The sequence below is a fragment of the Dasypus novemcinctus genome, chromosome 2, assembly GCF_030445035.2.
Source record: "Dasypus novemcinctus isolate mDasNov1 chromosome 2, mDasNov1.1.hap2, whole genome shotgun sequence".
NCBI lineage: Eukaryota > Metazoa > Chordata > Mammalia > Cingulata > Dasypodidae > Dasypus > Dasypus novemcinctus.
Window position 1 is genome coordinate 142,232,798 of NC_080674.1, and position 22,951 is coordinate 142,255,748.

General features: G+C 40.7%; 2 protein-coding genes and 1 pseudogene across 2 annotated transcripts; 1 reads left to right on the forward strand and 2 right to left on the reverse strand.

Moving 5' to 3' along the window:
- Window positions 1-1,738: 1,738 nt before the first annotated feature.
- Window positions 1,739-1,838, reverse strand: LOC111759823 (U6 spliceosomal RNA; annotated as a pseudogene).
- A 1,778-nt stretch (window positions 1,839-3,616) lies between these two features.
- On the reverse strand, window positions 3,617-7,070 carry LOC131275196 (uncharacterized). The gene is made up of 4 exons (XM_058285057.2): window positions 6,979-7,070; window positions 5,650-5,710; window positions 4,690-5,302; window positions 3,617-4,047 (listed from the first exon to the last, which is right to left on the reverse strand). The coding sequence occupies exons 1-4, from the start codon at window positions 7,068-7,070 to the stop codon at window positions 3,713-3,715; spliced, it is 1,101 nt and encodes a 366-aa protein (XP_058141040.1). The 3' UTR covers window positions 3,617-3,712.
- On the forward strand, window positions 5,000-20,714 carry CAMLG (calcium modulating ligand). The gene is made up of 4 exons (XM_004475897.4): window positions 5,000-5,171; window positions 6,793-7,253; window positions 8,897-8,962; window positions 19,594-20,714. The coding sequence occupies exons 1-4, from the start codon at window positions 5,000-5,002 to the stop codon at window positions 19,783-19,785; spliced, it is 891 nt and encodes a 296-aa protein (XP_004475954.2). The 3' UTR covers window positions 19,786-20,714.
- The last annotated feature ends 2,237 nt before the right edge of the window (window positions 20,715-22,951 follow it).

Genomic DNA, 22,951 nt, shown 5'->3' on the forward strand with positions numbered 1-22,951 from the left:
AGGAAATCAAACTCTGCATCATCTATAAGGGGGATATACAAAACAGTGTTGCCTGACACAGTGTATCAATATATATAATCTGTGAAAAAATTTGGTATATGTTTAAATAAACCTAATGTGAACTTAAATGATGAGGAGATTGTGGTGGGTGCCTTGAGTTGGTCTTGCTTATTCAAGCCTAGAGTAGAAAATAAAGCCTCAAAGAAAGGGGAGGCTTATGGCTGAGGCCAACATCTTCAGGCCATGGTCCAGAGTGAGGGACGGCAAAGAACTGATGCCTGCTATTAGTAAATAAAATACCTTTCCTCAATCTATAAAATGCACAACCTCAATATGTAGACACTACCACTTCACACCCACTAGATGACCATACTTAAAGAAATGGAAAATAATGTTGGTAAGTATGTGATGAAATAGGAACCCTTGTGCATTGCTATTGGGAATGCAAATGGTGCGGCCACTGTGAAAAAGTTTTGTTGTTCCTCAAAAACTTAAAACATAGAAAATAAAAACAAATTTATAGAGATAGAATTAGATTAGTGGTTATGTAGGGTTGGGGAAGGATAGAGGGATTGAGAGGTGACAGCTAAGGGGTATGTGATTTTTTTTGGAGTAATGAAAATGTCCTAAAAATTGATTGTAGTGATGAATGCACAATTCTGTAATTATACTAAAAGCCATTGATTGTACACATTGGATGGATTGTATGGTATGTGAATGTATCTCAATAAAACTGCATATATATGTGTGTGTGTTGTCCATCTCAAATGTCCAGAAGATTGTTGGATGACAGAATGATACAGCAAATACAGGAAAATGTTAAAATTGGTGGATCTGGGTAGCTGGTGGTGGGGATATGTTGGAGTTCTCTATATGGGTTTTGCATTATTTCTGAAACTGTCCTGTAGGTTTGAAGTTTTTTCAAAATAAAAAATTTAAAGAAAAAAAAGTGTTAAACATAGAATTACCATATGACCCACCAATTCCACCCTTAGGTATATAATAAAAACTTTTGAAAACAGGAACTTAAAATAGAGTACACCAATGTTCATAGCAGCATTATTCACAATAGCCAAAAGGCAGAAATAACTTTTGTCCATCAACAGATAAGTGGATAAACAAATGTGGTCTATACATCCCATGGAATATTATTCAGCCATAAAAAGGAATGAAGTTCTGATACATACTACAACACAGATGAACCTTGAAAGCATTACGCTAAGTGAAATAAGTGAGACACAAAAGGACAAATATTGTATGTTTCCATGGATATAAAATGTCTAGAATGAACAAATTCATAGAGACAGAAAGAGCAGAGGTTGGAATGGGCTATGTTTTAGTTTCCTAGATGCTAAAACAAATACACAATGGGTTGGCTTTAAAATGGGATTTTATTGGCTCACAGTTTCAGAAGATAGAAGGCTTTCTTCCTTGTGGGGTTGGTATCTTTTGGCTGGTCAGCAATCTTTGAGGTTCCTTTACTTTTCTGTCATATGGCAATACAAATGGCAGTGTCTTCTTTCCTCATCCAAAGTCTATGGACTTTGAGCTTCTGGTTGTTCTCCATGGCTTCTTATCATCATCTCCAATTTCCTTTGTTATGAGGACTTCAGCCATTTTGGATTAAGGCTACCCTCATTCAGTTTGGGTGCACCTTAACTAATAACATCTTCAAAGGTCCTATTTGCAAATGGGACTAGTACTAGGGGTTGGGACCAGAAAATATATATATATTTTTTAAAGGAATGCTTCATGAATTTGTGTGTCACCCCTGCACAGGGGCCACGCTAATCTCTGTATCATTCCAATTTTAGTATATGTGCTGCTGAAGCAAGCACAGAACATACTTTTTTTATGGGGGACATGACTCAATTTCCATTAGGGAGTTACTGCTAAATGGGTACAGAGTTTCTCTTTGGGTAATGAATGGTGGTGATGGTAGCACAACATTGTGAATACTTAATGCCACAGTTAAAATGGCAAATTTTATGCTGCATCTGTTTCCACAAAAATATATAAATGTACATATCCCAAAATAGATACTACTTTAATTGTATAATTAAAGCCCTTTTTTTTTCAGTTTGGAATGAGAGGAGAGTGTTACTATTAGAATAGGGATGAATTTAGGAGGAGACTCTAAAAGCAGAATCTGACAGTGACAGCATGAAGGCACTGAAAGCTACAGAAGAGGGTTTTGAGAGAAGTGGACTTGGCCCAGTAGTTAGGGCATCCGTCTACCACATGGGAGGACTGCAGTTCAAACCCCAGGCCTCTTTGTCCTGTGTAGAGCTGGCCCACGCGCAGTGCTGATGCACGCAAGGAGCTATGCAGGGGTGTCCCCCGCATAGGGGAGCCCCAAGCACAAGGAGTGTGCCCCATAAGGAGAGCCGCCCAGCATGAAAGAAAGTGCAGCCTGCCCAGGAATGCCGCCACACACACGGAGAACTGACACAACAAGATGACACAACAAAAAGAAACAAAGATTCCTGTGCCTCTGACAACAACAGAAGCAGACAGAAAGAACATGCAGCAAATGGACACAGAGAACAGACAACTGGGGAAGCGGTGGGGAAGGGGAGCGAAATAAATAAAAATAAATCTTTAAAAGAAAAAAAAATGTTCAAAAAAAAAAGAGACATAGATTCCTGTGCCACTGACAACAACAGAAGCAGACAAAGAAGAACACACAGCAAAATGGACACAGAGAAGAGACAACTGGGGGGGGGGAAGGGGAGAGAAATAAATAAAAAATAAATCTTGAAAAAAAAAAAAGAGGGTTTTGAGAGTACAATTGAGTCACAACAGCCAAAAAGGTCTTTTTTTTTTTAACAAATCACTTAAAAACCAACCTAACATGCCACTGAAATTCTCCCATTATGTGTAAATTCAAGCACTAGTTGTGTCTTGTGATGTTTTTATACCTGAGTCAGAGGAAGTAAAAATTTAGCCTTAAAAAAAAAAGCAATATCCACAACAACACTAGGTGTTGGTGGGGTAATGTATGGGAATTCTGCACATTATCCATGATTGTTCTGTAAGCTCACAATTCTCTAAAAAAATGAAAAATAAAATGCACTGTAGTGGCCCCACCCTAATCAAGATGGCAAAGTGAGGGAGCAGATGTGGCTCAAGCAGTTGAGTGCCTGCTTCCCACATGGGAGGTCCCAGGTACCTCCTAAAAAGATGAGCAGACACAGCAAGCTCAAGTAATGGAGGCAAAGTGAGGGGGAGAAATAAATAAAAAAGTAAAATAAATCTTAAGGAAAAAACCTCTATCTTAAAAAAAAAAAATAGCAAAGTGAGATACTTCAGAGTTCTGTGTCCCCACAGAAGCTTTGAAGAACCAGCAAAAACTGGCAGAGACATTTTCATCAAAGCTCCAGAAAACAGTTAAAAGGGCTATAGTAATAGGTGGCTGCCCAACCAAGAGAAATGCTACTTCTGTGGCAGGCAGTCCTGGCTTTGTGGGGAGACACACACAAGGCTGCTTCACCCTCTGATGCGTACTGCTATTACTCCCCTCTTTGCAAGGGTTGAGGGATTCAAGTCCTTCATTCATTTAGTAAGTCATTACTGAGCACCGGGGCTGTTGTAGGCTTCAGTCATTTTTTTGCCTTCGTGGACTCCTTTCCCCATTTAAAAACATACTTAAAATTATATTTTGATGTGCTGATATAAATACATGAGTTAATGTCTGCTGCTAAGGTTTCCACTAAATATGCAAGAAAAAGGTCCTCGTGCTTTCTGTCTGGTTGTGGCAGCTAAGACTGAACGGGGAAATACAGGAAATTCTAAAAACATGGGGAAGGAGAAATAATCTTTGCAACTCAGAAATAAACTTAAAAACAGAGAGGAAAAAAAAAGATGAACACAGGTAGCAGATGTGGCTCAGGCAACTGAGTGCCTGCTTCCCACGTGGGAGGTCTGCGGTTTGGTCCCGGTGTCTCCTAAAAAACCAAAAACAGCAAACAAACGAAAAAACCAAATCAGTGGTTGAGCCCCAGCTTCCAACATACGAGGTCTTGGCTTCAATCCCTGACGCGGTACCTAAAAAAAAAAACAAAACATTATTATATTCATTTTTCCTCTGATTTTAAAATAAATTAAAATTAAAACATTTCCTTGGACGTCTAAGAGTATCCTGTGCTCTCAGCTCAGCCTATTATGCCAAACTGGTAAATCGGCCCTGCTGAGCACCTACTGTTCTAGGACTTGTAGCAGTGAACAAAATACAGTGCATGCTCTCCCAGAGCTTGTATTATGGTAAGAGGTAAATGGACAATAAAAGAAATACATTTAGCGTGCAAATGGTTAGAAGTGTTGAGGAGAAAAATAAAGCAGATAAGGGGGATAGAAATGTTGGGGGGGGGGGGGTTGTTAGACGATTTAAATAGAATGGACAAAAAAGGCCTCACTGGGAATGTCTCATTCGAGCAAAGAAGTGAAGAAAGCCTCGGAACAAACCAGTAGTGTATTTGGCAGAAGAGCAGCTCAGGTTGAGGAATAAGCACGACGATCGAGTCCTCCACGCGGCGCACCCTAAAGCGTCGCGCTTGCAGTTACGTATTCCTACTGTCTATAACCCAAGCGGCAGGTCACTGGAAATAAGTGATGGCTACTGCAACCTCCATTTTGCTTCCTGGCACCAATATAAGAGGAGACTACTCCCCACTCCCAACCTTTTCCTACTTGTCGGCTGTGGCCCATTTTCTTCACCGGAGGTGGACATCAGAGGAGACGCCGAGGAGGGGAGCAGTAGGGTCAGCAGAAACCAGCAAGGGCTGGGGTAGCCAGCGCTGCCCTCACTCAAGATGGCGGCGCAGAGCCTCACGCTTGGTCCCATCGGACGGCGCACGCGCGCCTTCTGCAGTCTCCGGGATTGCTCTCGGGCGGGTCTACCGTGGGAGGGGTACGCGCGCCCTGCGGTCGGGCCTGAAGTCTTCCGCGCCGCCGCCACCGCCGCCGCCACCACCACCACTGCCTGACTGTGGAAGGGACAATGGAGCCGGTGACCCTCGCTGCTGACGGCGGAGACAGGCCAGGGTCCCCGGCGGGTAAAGGCCTGTCGGCTTCCCAGCGTCGGGCCGAACTGCGGCGGAGAAAGCTGCTCTTGAACTCGGAACAGCGCATCAACCGGATCATGGGCTTTCACAGGCCCGGGGGCGGCGCGGGTGAGAGCCTCGGTTACCCTGTCTCCCTGCCATCCCTCGGAATCTTCAGGAACATTCTTCAACCCTCTCCCCCCATCACCCACCCCATTGACCTTTTTGAGCAAGCCCTGCCCTCTGATTCTCCGCCGCTCCTTAGGCGATGTCCCAGGTTCTCACGCTTGACCACCCGGACGGTCCCGGTCGCTGCGTCAAAACCCTCGCCCCGGAGTTCCTCTGTTGTGGTTCCCTCCGCACAGTTACCCAGAGGATGGCTGCTTTCTTTCTGCCCTACCCGCTTTGCCTTCCCTAAAGCGCGCTCATTTTATCCCCAGTCAGACTCCTCTGCCCGCTGCGCGCGTCGGGAAATTGCCTTCCTTTCTAACCGTCCCTTTCGTCCTTCCTTGTAGTACCTTCCCTAGCGTCTATGTTCTTTCTCTTTTTGCTGTAACTCCCTTTGCCCATACCAGCTTGGTGTGAACTGCCTCCTATTCCTTCCTACATGATCAGGCACTCTTACGGTCATGCTAAAGTTTTCTGTATTTGGTGCCTCCAACGGCCTTCTAGAAGTGACAGAAATAGGAGTGAGCGTTCTTTATAGATCCAGCAAGTGGGAAGTGCCCACCTGAGGTCTCCCTTCCTACTGTGCTAAGATTGATGTGATTGATGTCAGGAACTGACGCCCTAAAGGGGCGTCCCTCATTTCTTCCCCGGGGAGATGTTCAATGAGTTTCCTAAAAATAAATAAATAAATAAAAATTATTGTTAAGGTGACTATTGAACACTTAGTATGTGCTAGTGTTCTCTAAGTTTCCATTGAGTGATATCTTTAATAATTGGCCTTTTATTACTGATTGCAAGCTCCTTAGATCTTTGTGACTTCTGTTCGGTGGGGTGCTGAACTTTTAGACATTTTACAAGTTTGAGGATTAAAATTACCAGCAGAGGTAAGAGTACTCTTTCATATTCTTCTAGAACAATTGTTAGAAGATAAATGTCATAATGATTAATATCAGGGTATTTCTTCTTTTCCAAAGCATTTATTTTTTAATTTTTAGAGGTAATTTCTATATTTTGTCCTTTTACTTTGAAAATTATCTGTCTTCAAGGGCATTTTTTGTTTTTTTTTAAAACCAGAACAGCATCCTAAAACAGCTTACATACCAACACATGGCACTCAGACTGCAGTAGTAGGATTATGTAAACAGCAGTTGTAGGCTGTGCCACACCCTATGCTGACAGGCTTCTGGATTCAGAAATACAATTTTTAAAAATACTTATTTTAAGGCTCTTTAATGATTTTATAGTTTTAACCAAAGTAGGCTAAAGCAGGCAATGCAGTTCATACTTCTAGGTTATATTATCCTGAAAAGTTAGTCTTCCAGCTTGCTCCATTCCTTGAATATCTTACCCAGTTTGTCTACTGGTCTTTATCTTCTACCCCCAAGGTTTGGATTATTTGCTCTGCAGGAATATTCTTTTGACTGATACCTTTTGAGGGTATAGAGGAAGGAACTAGTTTATGTTTTATGCAGAAATCAGTATTAATTTAGATTTGGAAATTATATCTGCAGCAGCATATTTTGTAAATATTAACATGTTTGTCAGTATGTAATACATAAGGTTTTAAAATTTCTTTTCTCAGAAGAAGAAAGTCAATCAAAATCAAAGCAGCAAGACAGTGATAAACTGAACTCCCTTGCCATTCCTTCAGTTTCGAAGCGAGTAGTGCTGGGTGATTCAGTCAGTACAGCAACAGCTGACCAGCAGGGTGGTGTGGCCGAGTTAAAAGGGACCCAGCTGGGAGAGAAACTGGACTCTTTCATTATACCTCCTGAGTGCAGTAATGATGTCAACCTTGATCTCCGGCAACGAAACAGAGGGGACCTGACTGCAGATACTGTCCAGAGGGGTTCTCGTCATGGTCTAGAACAGTATCTCTCCAGATTTGAAGAAGCAATGAAGTTAAGGAAACAGCTAATTAGTGAGAAACCCAATCAGGAAGATGGAAGTACAACAGAAGAATTTGACTCTTTTCGAATATTTAGATTGGTGGGATGTGCTCTCCTTGCTCTAGGAGTCAGGGCTTTTGTTTGCAAATACTTGGTAAGGAAAGAGCTGTCAACTATTAACTAACAAAATGGGAAGTGCAAATTTGTTATAATAATGAGTGCTTTTAATCCATAGAGTTCATTGCCAATATTAACAGAATATTTACCAGATACCTGTGGCTGTTTAGAGGTGTATTATAAATTTTGCTATTTACCTTCATTATAGAATGAAGTGTTCTGGTTAAATATAGAGTCTAAAAATACTAAACTCTTTCTACATGCCAGGTATCATTCTAAGTGTTTTACATACATATACTAAATCAGTTAATCCTTATACTTATGAAATAGTTATCTTTTGAATCCATGTTTTACAGTGAGGGAACAGAGACTCAGGTTAAATTATTAGCCCAAGGTCAAACAGCTACTAAGTGGCAGCAGGGATTTAAACCCAGGTAGCTTCATCCCAGAACCAAAGTACCAACATATACTGTATATTAGTTACAAATTTTCATATAATTTGAAAAACTAAAATGTAGCTCCTATGATCCTGAACATGTTGCAATTTTTCTATAGTTTAGAAAGCATTTCAATATTTTATAGTGCTGTGGTATTTTTATGGTGACAGTTTTCATTGTACCATGAAATGGCTTTTCACTGAAAGCTGGAATTTACCAGTCCTTTTATTTTGCAGTATGTAAAGGAATACAGAAAAACATAGCACATAGGGAAGTGTCTTGTTCTTGGAGGTATTTCCATTTAGTAGACATTCTAAGAATACCTACCATGAACAAGACATATAGATAAATTTTCCAGATAATTAAGGTTTATATCACGAAACAAAAGTTTTCTTAATATCTATTTTTATGTAAATATTTTCTTAAATAGAATCTGTTGAACAGATTTAATTTTTTTCCCCTCATAATCAGTGGTCATCATTCCAAAGATCAGAGATGCTTTCAGCATTTATTGAGATATGTAACTGATTTTTGTATCTTGCTAAAGGGCCCTGTGCTTTCATATTTTTAATTTTGTGCCTCATTTTTGCCTGAGATTGTTGTTCTTATCATATTTTCAAGTTATTTCTCACTGGTCTACTAGATCTAGTAGTCTGCTCCTATATGCCATGATATTTTTTTATTTTAGAAGTAATTAATGTAAGTGAAGTATTTTTTTTATATTTTCCATATTAATGTCTAAGAAACCAGATAATCAAGCTACTTTATAAGACTACTTAGTCATTTGAGGCCAAAGATGTGGTCATAAGAATTAATTCCTTGCCCCAAAGTCTTAAGAATGTACATCAGTTGTTTTGAGTCTTGGGCCCTTTTATGTGTGCTTGCAAGTTGTTAGTTAATTCCCTCTAGATAGGGAAAGGTTACTGAATGATTTATTTTACATCTGTTACCATTCAATACTATAAATAATTTAAAAGGAAGTTTTTATTAACAAAGACAGTGTTTTGAAACATTGAATGTCCCAAATGTGAAGGATGCATATAACTTGGGAAACATGTTTTATGGTTAGAAAATCTGATCTCTTTATTTTCTTCACCCTTCTGCAGAAAGATGGTTACTTTCAACCAGTAACATTAAATATTTTATTACAGTTTTTTGCTTAGAATTTTATAGCTGCTGTTAGTTTGATTTATTGTGATTTGAATGATTATATTGGAAATAATTTTATCTTCTTTTTTCACAGTCAATATTTGCTCCATTTCTTACTTTACAACTTGCATACATGGGACTTTACAAATATTTTCCCAAGGTAAATTAATTTTTTTTCTACATTATTGTGGTGTATTTGGATTAATGCCTAGCTAATTCTAGAACTTTTTAAAAACTTAATAATATCTGTGTTCCAAATCAGTGCCGCTCTAAGTGTAGTTGGCCTACCAGTGGATCCTCAAACTATTGTTTCAGTTTAGAAAGAGTTAAATTCAGGGAAACGGACTTTGGCCCAGTGGTTAGGGCGTCTGTCTACCATATGGGAGGTCCCCGGTTCAAACCCCGGGCCTCCTTGACCCGTGTGGAGCTGGCCATGCGCAGCGCTGATGTGCGCAAGGAGTGCCATGCCACGCAAGGGTGTCCTCCGCGTAGGGGAGCCCCACGCGCAAGGAGTGCGCCCGTGAGGAGAGCCGCCCAGCGTGAAAAGAAAGAGCAGCCTGCCCAGGAATGGCACCGCCCACACTTCCCATGCCGCTGACGACAACAGAAGCGGACAAAGAAACAAGACGCAGCAAATAGACACCAAGAACAAACAACCAGGGGAGAGGGGGAAATTAAATAAATAATCTTTAAAAAAAAAAAAAAGAAAGAGTTAAATTCAGAGAGTAAGTAATTAGAAACTTTTATAGCAATTTGGCATTGCCATATTTTTATTATAAATTACAAAAATGTTGCTCTGCAACAGATTCAGGGAAATCTAGCCCCTCATGACAGAGAGCATGAGTAGTCTTTGCCTAAGGAAGTGTTTAATTGCTTAATAAATTTAGTAATACATTTTATCTATAGTAAAGAAAATTAATTTTAGGGAAGCGGATGTGGCTCAAGTGATAGAGCTTCTGCTACCATATGGGAGGACCTGGGCTCTATCCCTGGGGCCTCCTAGTGAAAAAGAAGAGAAAGCATGCCCGTGCTGCAAGCCAATGCCCGTGTGAGTGCCTGCAAGGTGAGCCAGTGCCCCATGCAAGTGTCACGCAGCAGGATGTCACACATCAAAAAGAGAGACAAGGGGAGAGTCAAGGTGAAGCACAGCAGAAACCAGGAACTGAAGTGGGGCAATTGATAGGAAACCTCTCTGCCCATCAGAGGTCTCCAGGATCGAATCCCGATGAATCCTAGAGGAGAGAAAATGAGATGAGAAAACAACACAGCAAATACAGCAGGGCAGGAGGAGGGGAAGAAGTGAAAATAAATAAATAAATCTTTAAAAAAGGGGGTGGGATTAAAAATTTTTTTTTAATGGGTACAATTAGCTCATCATGCTCCCTACTGGACCCTTAATTACACTTTTTCTTAATGTGGAGGGGCTCATATTTTGAAGATATATGTGTAAAAAAATGAAGAACAGAATGATGGTCAGCATCATCGTTTACCTTGTCTGCTTACTGCAGATGTATACATAGTTTTATGGGGTGTAGCTTACCTGGTGAAAAAGATAACTTCCATTATGTAACAGTTTTTTGCTGAAAAAATATCTACTCAGCTTCTTTTTTTTCCTACTCCAAAAGACTTTTTTTTTTTTTTAGGCCAGTTAAATTTATTTGGGAAATGGGGGAAAGAACAGAACTTGCTGAGAAATGGGAGAGAAAAATGGAAATACACACCAAGATTTGGTGTGGGCTCCTCTAGGCAGAGTCTCCAATAGACTCTTCAAATATTTTTACTGTGGTAACTCTGTCCAACAAAACATTTCCCATTTTTGCCACTTTGAAATATACAAATCAGTGCTATTAATTACATCCACAGTGCTGTCATCACCACCATCTATTTTTTTTTTTAAGATTTTATTTATTTTTATTTATTTCTCCCTCCCCCCCCCCCAGTTGTCTGCTCTCTGTGCCCATTTGCTGTGTGTTTTTCTGTGACCGCTTCTATCCTTATTAGCAGCACCCGGAATCTGTGTTTCTTTTTGTTGCATCATCTTGTTGTGTCAGCTCTCCGTGTGTGCGGCGCCATTCCTGGGCAGGCTGCACTTTCTTTCGCCCTGGGCAGCTCTCCTTACGGGGTGCACTCCTTGCGCGTGGGGCTCCCCTACGTGGGGGTCACCCCTGCATGGCAGGGCACTCCTTGCACACATCAGCACTGCACATGGGCCAGCTCCACACGGGTCAAGGAGGCCCGGGGTTTAAACTGCGGACCTCCCATGTGGTAGGCGGGTGCCCTATCCATTGGGCCAAGTCCACTTCCCTCACCACCATCTATTACCAAAACCTTTTCATCACCCCAAACAGAAACTCTCTACTGACTAAGCATTAATTCCTTATTCCTGCCCAACCTGCGCTCTTTGTAACCTATATTCTACTTTCTATCTCTATGAATTTGCATAGTCTACATATTTCATATGGGAGAAATCATAATATTTTTCCTTTTGTATCTGTTTCACTCAATGTGATGTCTTCAGGGTTCATCCATGTTGTAGCATGCATCAGAACTTCATTCCTTTTGGGAACTGAATTATATAACATTGTGTATACCATATGTGTTTAACCATTGATGTGTTGATGGACACTTGGGTTGCTTCCACCTTTTGGCTACTGTGAATAATGCTATTGTGAACATTGATGTACAAAACATTGATGTTCAAGTCTCTGCTTTGGATTTTTTTGAATGTTTAACTTTTTGAAGAACTGCCAACTGCTTCTACAGCAGGTGCACCATTTTATATTACTGACAACAATGAATGAGGGCTCCCATTTATCCACATCCTTGGCAACACTTGTTTTTTTTTCCATTTAAAAAATGACAGCTATTGTGTAGTGGGTGTGAGGTGGTGTCTCATGGTTTTTATTTGCATTTCTTTAATGGCTAATGATGTTGAGTATCTTTTCATGTGCTCATTGGCTGTGAGTATATCTTCTTTGGAGATGTGTCTATTCAGGTGCTTTACCACTTTTTAATTGAGCTGTTTGTTATTTTTGTTGTTGAGTTGTAGGAGTTTTTTGTACATTCTGGTTATTAATCCCTTATTAGATACACGGTTTGCAGATATTTTCTCCCATTTTGTAGATTGTCCTTTCAACACTCTTTTGATAGTGTTGTTTGATACATGAAAGTTTTAAATTTTGATGAAGACCCATTTATCTGTTTTTTCTTTTGTTGCTTGTGCTTTTGGTGTAAAGTCTGAAATTCCACTGCCTAATACAAAGTCCTGAACATATTTCCCTATATTTTTTTCTAAGAGTATTATAATTTTAGCTCTTATATTTAAGTCTTTTGATCTTTTTTGAGATATTTTTTGAATATGGTACCCTTTCATTTTTTTGCATGTAGCTATCCAGTTTTCCCAGCACCATTTGTTGAAGTGGCTACTCATTCTCCATTGGCACGTTGTCAAACCAGTTGGCCATAGATCTACTGACTTCTTGCCAGGTCATTTCTAATGGGCTGGCAGAGTTTTAATAGATTTGGGAAACATTTATATTTTTGAAAGGTCAAATTCAGAAAACAAAAGAGTAAAGATAGAAAGGTAGAATAAATAAAAATAGAAAAAATTAAAAAAAAAGAAAAAACAGAATAAGCTAGAAATGTAATATTTTTTCTTTTTAAATTCCTGCCTTCACCGCCCACTTCTTTTTTTTAAAGATTTATTTATTTTTTAAAATTTGTTCCTCCTCCTCCCCCCCACCTGCTGATGGTTCTCTTGTCTGTCTTCTCATTGTTTGCTCACCTTCCCCAGGAGGCGCTGGGAACCAAAACTGGGTCCTCCCACATGGGAAGTGAGTCCCCAATGGCTTGCACCACATCTGCTCCCTGTGGGCTGCGGCATCTGCTGGCTTGTGGCATCTGCTTTTTTAGGCATCTTCTTGTTGCAGCAAGTACAGTGTCTGGCTTGTTGCAACAGGTGCGATGTTTGCTCATCTTCTTTAGGGGGCACCAGAACCTAAACCTGGGACCTCCCATGTGGTAGGCAGGTGTCCAGCTGGTTGAGCCACATCCTCTCCCCTTTTTTTAAAAATAATACATATATATATATTTTTTTCCCTTTAAAAATTTTTTTATTGTGGTAACATGGAACACAAATTTTCCACTTTAACTACTTCATGTTATTATACAATTTAGTAGTAGTAATTATTTTCACAACATTGTACTGCCCAAACCACCATCCATTACCAAAACTATTTCTTCATCCCAAGTAGAATTTCTGTATCAATAATATAGTTTTATTATAGAACTTGTGAACTTAAAAAACAACCACATATGTGTGTGGAATTTCCATAAAACACCCCTCCACCAACACATTACCTTGTTGTGTAACATGTTGCAGATTGTGAGGTAATATCATGAGACTATTACCATTAACTATGGTCTATAGCATACATTTGGTATGTATTTTTTCTATACCCCCCTATCATTAACACAGTACATCTTTGGCATTGATGCAAGAATGTTACAGTATTGCTGTTAACTACATTCCATAGGTTACAATAATTTTAAGAAATGTAATTTTAATCAAAGCGTGTGTTTAGAAATTCAGCCTTGAAATATTGATTGTAATTTGCAGTAGCAGAAGTTTGGAAACAACCTGAATGTCCATTAAGTGACATTTTTTAAATTATGGCATATATACTCCTACTGATATTCCCAACATATCCATAATGGAACCTTCAAGGAAACATTAAGAGAAAAAAATAAAAATGAGCAATAGGATATACAGTATACCTTTTTTTTTTTTTTTAAGATTTATTTTATTAATTTCTCTCTACCTCCTCTTTGTTTGCATTTGCTGTGTCTGTTTTGTGCTGGTCTTTTTTTTTTTTTAACAATGGGAACCAAACCCAGGATTTCCAATGTGGGAGGGAGGCACCTAATCGCTTAAGCCACCTCTGCTCCCTATTTTATTGAGTCTCTCATTATGTTTTTCCTCCTTGTGTCATCTTTTTTTATAAAAAAAAGATTTATTTTTATTTATTTAATTCCCCTCCCCTCTCCCAGTTGTGTTTTCTGTGTCTTTTTGCTGCGTCTTGTTTCTTTGTCTACTTCTGTTGTCGTCAGCGGCACGGGATGGCACGGGAAGTGTGGGCGGCGCCATTCCTGGGCAGGCTGCACTTTCCTTCGCGCTGGGTGGCTCTCCTTACGGGTGCACTCCTTGCGCGTGGGGCTCCCCTACGCGGGGGACACCCCTGTGTGGCACGGCACTCCTTGCACGCATGGGCCAGCTCCATACGGGTTAAGGAGGCCCGGGGTGTGAACCGCGGACCTCCCATGTGGTAGACGGACGCCCTAACCACTGGGCCAAAGTCCGTTTCCCTCCTTGTGTCATCTTGTTGTGCCTGCCTGTCACATCAGCTCACCGTCTTGCTCATCTTCATTAGGAGGCATCGGGAACTGAACCTGGGACCTCCCATGTAGTAGGTGGGAGCTCAGTCACTTGAGCCATATCTGCTTCCCATATACTCCTTTTTTTTTTTTTAAGATTTTAAATTTATTCCCTGTCCCCCCATCCCCCTGTTCTCCAAGTTGTCTGCTCTCTGTGTTCGTTTGCTGTGTGTTCTGTGTCTCCTTGTATTCTCATTAGGCGACTCCAGGAACTGATCCTGGGACCTTCCAGAGTAGGGGAGAGGCGATTACTCTCTTGTGCTACTTTTCTGCTGCATCTTTTTATTTTCTCTCCTCTGTGTCTCTTGTTACATCATCTTGCTGTGCCAGCTCTCCACATCTGCTGGCACTCCTGCATGGGGCAGCTTTTCCCACGCGGGGTGGCATTCCCACACAGGGCAGCACTCACATGCAAGGCGGCACTCCTGCATGGGGACGCATTCCCACCTGGGCCAGCTCGACTCATGGGCCAGCTTGCCCTCAGCAAAAGGCCCTGGGCATCAAACCCTGGACCTCCTATATGGTAGATGGGAGCCCAGTTGGTTGAGCCATATGTTTCCCTCCTCTTTTTTACAGGGGAAAATAACGATTTTGCTTGTATATGCAAAAAGAAGCTGCAAGAATATCCATGAAACAACAGTAGTTATTTGTGGTAGGGGTATGTGTAGGTTAGTAGGTAGATGGAGGAGAGAAAATTAAGGAAGATTTTACTGTGTACTTTTTCCCCAGCATTTTTATTATAACAGTTTTTAAACATGCAGAAAAGTTGAAAGGATTATGTGGTGAACACCCATATGCCCACTCTTTTAGTTTCCTGGCTACTCAAAGCAAATGCCGTGAAATTTTTTTTGCATAACAGTAGGAATTTATTCACTCATGGTTAGAGTCTGGGAAAATGTACAAATAAAGGCATCATCAAACTGATTCTTTCTTCCTGAAGACCTACTGCCAGCTACCCTTGGCTCTTCTACCACATGGCAAGGCACGTGGTGGCATGTGCTTATCTCTCTCTTCTAGGTTTCATTGATTTCAGTTTCTTGCTTCAGAGGCTTTCTCTGTCTACATTCATTCTGTTTAAAAGAGGACTCCAGTAATAGAATTAAGACCTATTCTGGGGAAACAGATGTGGGTGGCTCAAGCGATTGGGCTTCTGTCTCCTATATGGGAGGACTCGGGTTCAGTCTCTGAGGCCTCCTGGTAAAGGCATGCCCTCACAGTGAGCCAGGCCCACATAGCAAGTAACCCAGCAAGATGATGATGCAACAAAAGAGAGAGGCAGGGGAAAGTCAAGGTGAGACACAACAGAAACCAGGAACTGAGGTGGCACAAACGACAGGGAACTTCTCTCTCACATCGGAGGTCCCTGGTATTGAATCCTGTTGAAGCCTAGAGGAGAAAACGAGAAGAGAAGACAAAAAGAAACATAGAAGATCACACAGCGAATGGACACAGCATAAACAGCAGGGTGGGGGAAGGGAGAGGGAAAAAAGACCTATTCTGGGGAAACAGATGTGGCTCAAGTGATTGGGCTCCCATGTACCATATGGGAGGGCCAGGGTTTGATTCCTGGGGCCTCCTGGTGAAGGCAAGCTGGCCCACGCAGTGAGCTGGCTTGAGCAGAGAGCTGGCCCATGCGGCCTGCTGGCCCTTGCAGCATGGTGGCACGTGCGGAGTGTTGATCTATGTGGAGTGCTGGCCTGCACAGCAAGCTGGCCCAAGCAAAGAGCTGGCCCAAGTGGAGTGCTGAACCACACAGAGTACTGGCTCATGTGGAGAGCTGGTGCAGCAAGATGACACAACCAAAAGAGACAGAGGAGATAATAAGAGACACAGCAGACCAGGGAGCTGAGGTGGCACAGGAGATTGCATCCCTCTCTCCCACTCCAGAAGGTCCAAGGATCAGTTCCTGTTGCCACCTACAGAGAAGACGAGCAGACACAGAAAAACATGTAGCAAGTGGACACAGAGAACAGACAGCACAATACAACGGGTTGGAGTGGAGGATAAATAAATAAATAAATATTTTAAAAAGACCTATCCTGAATTAGGTGGGTCACACTTAAATTGAAGTAGCCTCATCAAAAGATCTTGGGAAGGGAAGTGGATGTGGCTCAAGCAATTGTGCTCCCATCTACTATATGGGAGGTCCAGGGTTCAATTCCTAGTGCCTCCTGGTGAGGACAAGCTGACCCACGCAGTGAGCTGACCCAAGTGGAGAAGTGGCCCATGCAGGGTACTGGCCTGCGTAGGAGTGCTGACGCAGCAAGATGATGCAACAAAAAGAGACACAGGGGAGACAGTGAGAGAAGCAGCAGACCAGGAAGCTGAGGTGGCACAAGAGATTGAGTATCTGCCTACCACTCTGGAAGGTCCCAGGATTGGTTCCCAGCGCTGCCTAAAGAGAAGACAAGCAGACACAGAAGAACACACAGCAAATGGACACAGAGAGCAGACAACAGGTGTGTGTGTGGGATAAATAAATCTTTTTTAAAAAAGGTCTTGGAGAGTGGATGTAGCTCAAGTGGTTGAGCACCTGCTTCCCATGCACGAGGTCCTGGGTTCAATCTCCAGTATCTCCTAAAAAAAAAGACGTCTTTCTTACATTGGGTTTATACCCACAGGAAAGGGTTAAATTTAAGAACATGTTTTTCTGGGGGTATATTACAGTTTTAAACTACCGCATCCATTATCCAGATTCTACAATTAACATTTTATGGTGTTTTCTTTGTTGTGTATATATCAAATTTCTTTCCATTTTCAATCCATCTTTTTTCCCATGCATTTCAAAGTGTGTTGTATACATCAGTACACTCCTACACACTTCAGCATACATATCAACCTACAATTTGTTTATTCTTTTTTTTTTAAAGATTTATTTATTTATCCCCCCCTTGCCCTCCTCCTGCCCTGCTGTTTTTGTTGTCAGGTTGGCTTCTCTTCTCATTTTCTCTCTTCTAGAATTCACTGGGATTTCATCCTGGAGACCTCTGATAGGGAGAGAGGTTCCCTGTTAGCTGTGCCACCACAGTTCCTGGTTTCTGCTGCGCTTCACCTTGTCTCTTTTGATGCTTCATCATCTTGCTGCATGACTTACTTGTGCAGGGGACGGGCTCACCATGCGGGCATTTGTGTGGGAGCTGGCTTTGCTGTGCGGGCATTTCACTCTTCTTTTTCACCAGGAGGCCCCAGGGATGGAACCCAGATCCTCCCATGTGGTAGGCGGAAGCTCTGTCATTGAGCCACACTGCTTCCCAATTCTTTTGGTTTTAAGGTAAAATTTTCATGCAGTGAAATGTACAAGTCTAAAGGACCATTTGATGAGCTTGACAACCTGCGAAACCCTAATTCCTATTGAGGCTTTGAACATTATCATCACCCCAGAAATTTCCATTATGTCTCTTTACTGTCACCCCTAGCTCCACTCCCCAGAGATGATTTTCTTTTTCCTACTTTAGATTAGTTTTGCCTGTTTTAATAGTTCATATTGATGGGATCATTCCAGTATGTACTTTTTTGTACAAGGCTACTTTCATTCTGCATAATATTTTTGAGATCCATCCATGTCGTTGAATGTATCAGTAATTCATTTCCTTTTCTGTTGTTGTTGCATAATATTCTAGTGTATAAATATATCATAGTTTATCTAGTCTCTTCTTGGTGGATCTCTTGGTTGTGTCCTATTTTTGGTTATTATGACTAAAACTACTAAGAACTTTCTTTTATGAGTCTTTGTCAAATAGGCTTGCTTTCATTTATCTTGAATAACCTTTTTTTTTTAAATTTTTGAACATGTGACTATCATGAAATCAATAGAGTAAATAAAAATTCATTATTTGAATTTAAAAATTAAAACTAGAAAATTAGGAAATAAAATGTTCTCTCCCTCCCCCAAAATATTCTGAACTGTTCAGTGATATTCTTTTGCATGTATAATCATATATGAATTTCTTCATATGGCAATTAGCATTCTACAGGATGTTTTTTACCCACTATCCTCCAATAGACCTTGTGTGTCTGACTTTTGTTGTCAAAAGACTTACCTTATAATGAGATTTCTACTCTCACTTCTGTCTACCTAAACCCTCTTCATTGTTGAATGCCTGTTGTTAATTTTTTTCCCACCATTAAGTTGTAGGTTTGCAAGAAAATGATGCAGAAAATACAGAGGTCCCATAAATCTCCCATTATATTAACACCTTGTAATATTGTGGTACATTTATTTGTTACAATTCATGAAAGAGTATTATTCTAATTGTGCAATTAACTATAGTCCATGATTTACCACATTTAACAGTTTGGTTCCCTGTTTGTGTTGTAGAGTCCTAAGTTTTTAAATCTTTATTCTAGTAACATATATAAAACATAAAAGTTCTCCTTTTAACCACATTCCAGTATGTAGTTCAGCACAAGTGTATAGTTCATAAGGTTGTGGTAGCATTACTACCAACCATTACCAAAATGTTGAAGGCCTGTTTTTTTGTTTTTCTTAAAGATTTATTTATTTTTATTTATTTCTCTCCCCTTCCCCCCCACTCCCACCCCCACGCCGGCTGTCCGTTCTCTCTATTTGCTGCATCTTCTTTGTCCGCTTCTGTTGTTGTCAGCAGCACGGGAATCCATGTTTCTCCCTGCTGCGCCATCCTGCTGCGCCAGTTCTCCGTGTGTATGGCACTATTCCTGGGCAGGCTGCACCTTGTCTTGCGCTGGGCGGCTCTCCCTATAGCTCTCCCTATAACACACTCCCTGTGCATGGGGCTCCCCAACGTGGGGGACACCCCCGTGTGGCACGGCACTCCTTGTGCGCATCAGCACTGCGCATGGGCCAGCTCCACACGGGTCAAGGAGGCCTGAGGTCCGAACCGTGGACCTCCCATGTGGGAGACGGATGCACCAATCACTGGGCCAAGTCTGCCGCCGTGAAGGCCTGTTTTTAATTCTGCTTCCCCCTGAAATCCTCTCCTGTTTTCTTTTGTACATAAAACTCTGAAGTAGTTTCTATCTCTTTTGATCCCTTTGGCTATATATTATCTATGTCATTCATTTAGCAGTTATGTCCTTTTTAGTGTTGTTTTTTCTGTTTTGTCTTGTTGCATAAATCTTAAATTGTTATATCTTCTAAGATAAGACATGTTTTTAAAACTTTTCATAGCAAGAATGGTGTCTCTTCCTTACTGCCTAGTACAGTATAAATATTGTATAGTCAGTAAATTTTTGTAGATATATTATTGATTAATGTGTTGAAATTTCATTAACAGTTTTGAAAGCAATCCAGCAAACGGAATAGTAGTGGTCTTGTTTTTCTGAGTCATTAAGTCATCTCCTGAAAGCTGCGAACTTAATTTGAGTTTTTCTATACAGGGTGAAAAGAAGATAAAGACAACGGTACTAACTGCTGCACTTCTATTATCTGGAATTCCTGCAGAAGTGATAAATCGATCGATGGATACATATAGCAAAATGGGCGAAGTCTTCACAGATCTCTGTGTCTACTTTTTCACTTTTATCTTTTGTCATGAACTGCTTGATTATTGGGGCTCTGAAGTACCATGAAGCTTGCAGAACTTAAAAGGAGACGCTTACAAAATAAAAATGTCTCTATTATATTGCAGTGTTTTTAAAGGAGGCAAACTGCATTATACTTTTATGTGATTCTTTCACTTTATAGGGATTGTAAAATCCCTTGATTAGGAATGGAATGACAGGTTCCCTGATTGAAAAGGGTTAAGTTTGTATTAGTACTAATGTGAAACATAGAGTACCAATATCATTAATTGACTTTTCTTGTTTAATTAGAATTTCTAATCTGTACTTTTCCCCTACCATCTAAGATTTGTAATTCTTCTTTTGGGGGCTGAGCTAGTACTAAAGCCTCAATCTCTGCTTTTAGAAGAGCAGATAAGCCTGGTCTTCATGAGCCCTAAGGACTGTTTCTTGTATTTGTGTCCTTTATATCCTGAGAAAGGGAGACATTTTAAGAATAAAATTAAAGAAACTGAATTGTCTAATGTGTAAGTCTGCACATTTTAACTTGTAAGGTTTGAATAAGGTAGCCAGTCTCATCTTTTCTTGAGTCAGTATTTTAATTTTCACTCTAGCTTAAATACTATGTAATGGAAGTCATGACTGAAATGCATACATGTGAGTTAGAAGGTATTTATGAGATTTTTATTTGCTGTATACCAAACTTAGAGTTGGAAATTTTCACTTTTGGCTTTTCAATTTTTAGAAATATGTTTTTTAAACAAACTACAACAGAGTGATTAAGTATAAAAATGGGACCTTAAAAATTGACTGGGATATGCAACCCAATAGCATAGCTAAATATCCTTTAAAGTAACTTGTTAACACTGTCATATATGGAAGGTTTGTCTTTAAAACAGTATAAAACTTATTACATTTCCTTGCAGACTTTTGTATGGTCTATTTGGTTAATACTTGTGATATTAAAAACACATATAGTTTTTTTAAATTACTCATTACATCTTGAGTTTTGTCATGTTTTATTCTGAACCAGAGTAATGGAAAATAAATGTAATAAAGTGTATTCCTCTCATTTTGGGATTGCAAACACACACTTTTTTCCTGATTCCATAAAGAATCTATATATCTAGAGTATTGGAATCATCATTAGAGTTGTCACTTCCTTACCTAAAACCTAGGAAGACACTAGTTGTGTTTAATTGCAAATGTTACAACTTTTGTTTCTGGGGAAAAAAAAGACCCTATTTAGTCATTTGGCATATACAAAGTGGTAGTACTTGTAGATTTTTACCAAATTGGTTTGCTATTGGTGCCATTTTTCTTTTCAACTGATTGACATCTCCCTAATTATCTGCTAACGTGTTGATTAATTTAATATAAAATGGGAATGGAAGATAGTATTTGGACTAATTAAAATGATTATTTATATAGAAATATCAGAGGTTTTAAATGTATTTGTGTTACGGGAAAGGGTGGCTGTTTAGAGGTGACATTTTAACCATGTTACCCAGTAGCTTAGTCCAATTTAGTAAATGGACATTTGTGCATCACAGTGAGTAGCACAGTGAGCAGCAAGAGGAGGAGATACTCAGAACTGGATTAATTAGTCAGAATCAAAATCTGCTTGGAAGCCAGGGCTGAAAAGGATGGATTCTTGTTTCTTAGACCAGAGGCACTAAAGACTCAGGGGAGTATAGTCACTTCTTTTGCCTATGCTAAAAGACAAAAGTAGCTTCTTCCAGGAAGTAGAAGAATGTGAACTTAACATAAATTTATTGTGGGTATAAAATATTTAAGCCAGTCAGAATTATGTTAATGTGTTTTCTTAAAATAAAGGGGAGTTAGAAATAAAGTCTTTTGAAAAGAGCTCTGGTCTAGGTGTCAGATGCCTAGGTTCTGGTCCCAGCTTAGACTCCAACAAGGTAAGCGGTCAGGACTTCCCAGAAGATGCTGGACTAGATGTGGAATTCTTTCTCCTCCAGAAAAATAGCTGAGGTCAGGCTAAAATAGCGTGGAAAAATATGTTCTAGGGCTTAGGATACCAGGGAAAGACTGGACACCACCCAGAAGAGAAAGAGACAAAAGAGGGGAATCATGACTACAGAACTGAGTTGAAACCAGCAGCTGTTGCTGCTGCTGCCCCCATACACACTAAAGACACTTCAGAATTCTCGGGCCTCTGGGCCTGCAGCTACAGACAAAGGGATCCACCAACCCAGGAAAGGAGAAAGAGAGGGACACAACCTAAGGCTGACTCAACTTCTGTGTACCTCCAGCCCTTCCAGGCCAGGTGGGACCACAAAGTGGTTTGCCCTGGGAGCCAGCACAGGACTGGAGAAATCCAACCCTCTAAATCTCCCTCTCTCCTAGCTGGGACTAGTTGTTGAGGATGTACCTCCCCAGGAAAGGGGAGAGAGAGGGACACAGCCTAAAGCTGACTCAGTTTTTGACCCACGAATTTGGTCTGCTGTGTCCCAGGAGCCCTTTCAGGCTGGCTAGGGCCACGCCATTGTTGGCTCTGGGAACCAGCAAGAGGATAAAGAGGTATGACCCTCCCAATCTCCTCCACTAACTGGGAATGATTGTTGAGGACTCAGAAGGGAGTGGAAATAATTCCTACCCAGGGAAAAGGGAGGGGGCTGCCAGAGAAGGCTGGAGAACTTTCACTGAGAAAGTTTGAATTACAAGGCTCTTAGCATCCAGGCAGGACGCTCTATCACAAAGATCTGGTTTGTGCTGCAACAAATACACTCCAACCAGGTATTGAACTGAGAGCTGCCAAAGATCACCATCTGCTGGCCCACCAACGAAGTGCACATGAGAAAAAATTTAGGTAAGTGAGGCTTTTTCTGGCTTTTATAACTTCCTTCCCCAAGGCCCTAGGAAGTAGATCTACAACCAATTACTGGGTTCAGAGCCCAGTTTTGAGCAACTAGCAGGGACAACCCTAAAAATCCAGGCTGAGCCAAGAATCGAAGAGCAGGCTAACACACAGCCTCCCACCACTAAATTCCTACAAAAGAGAAAGAAATGAAGCATCTGAGTAAACTACATCCTAAACAGATGCCTAGACAGCAGCAAAAAAGTACACACCATACTAAGAAAAATGTAATACATGGCCCAAGAAAAGGAATATATCAAAACCCAGAAGAGACATAGGATTTGAGAAAGCTAATTAGCAAGATGCGCACAATTTTCCAAAATAAGTCAATGACTTGACAGTCTAGCTAAAGAG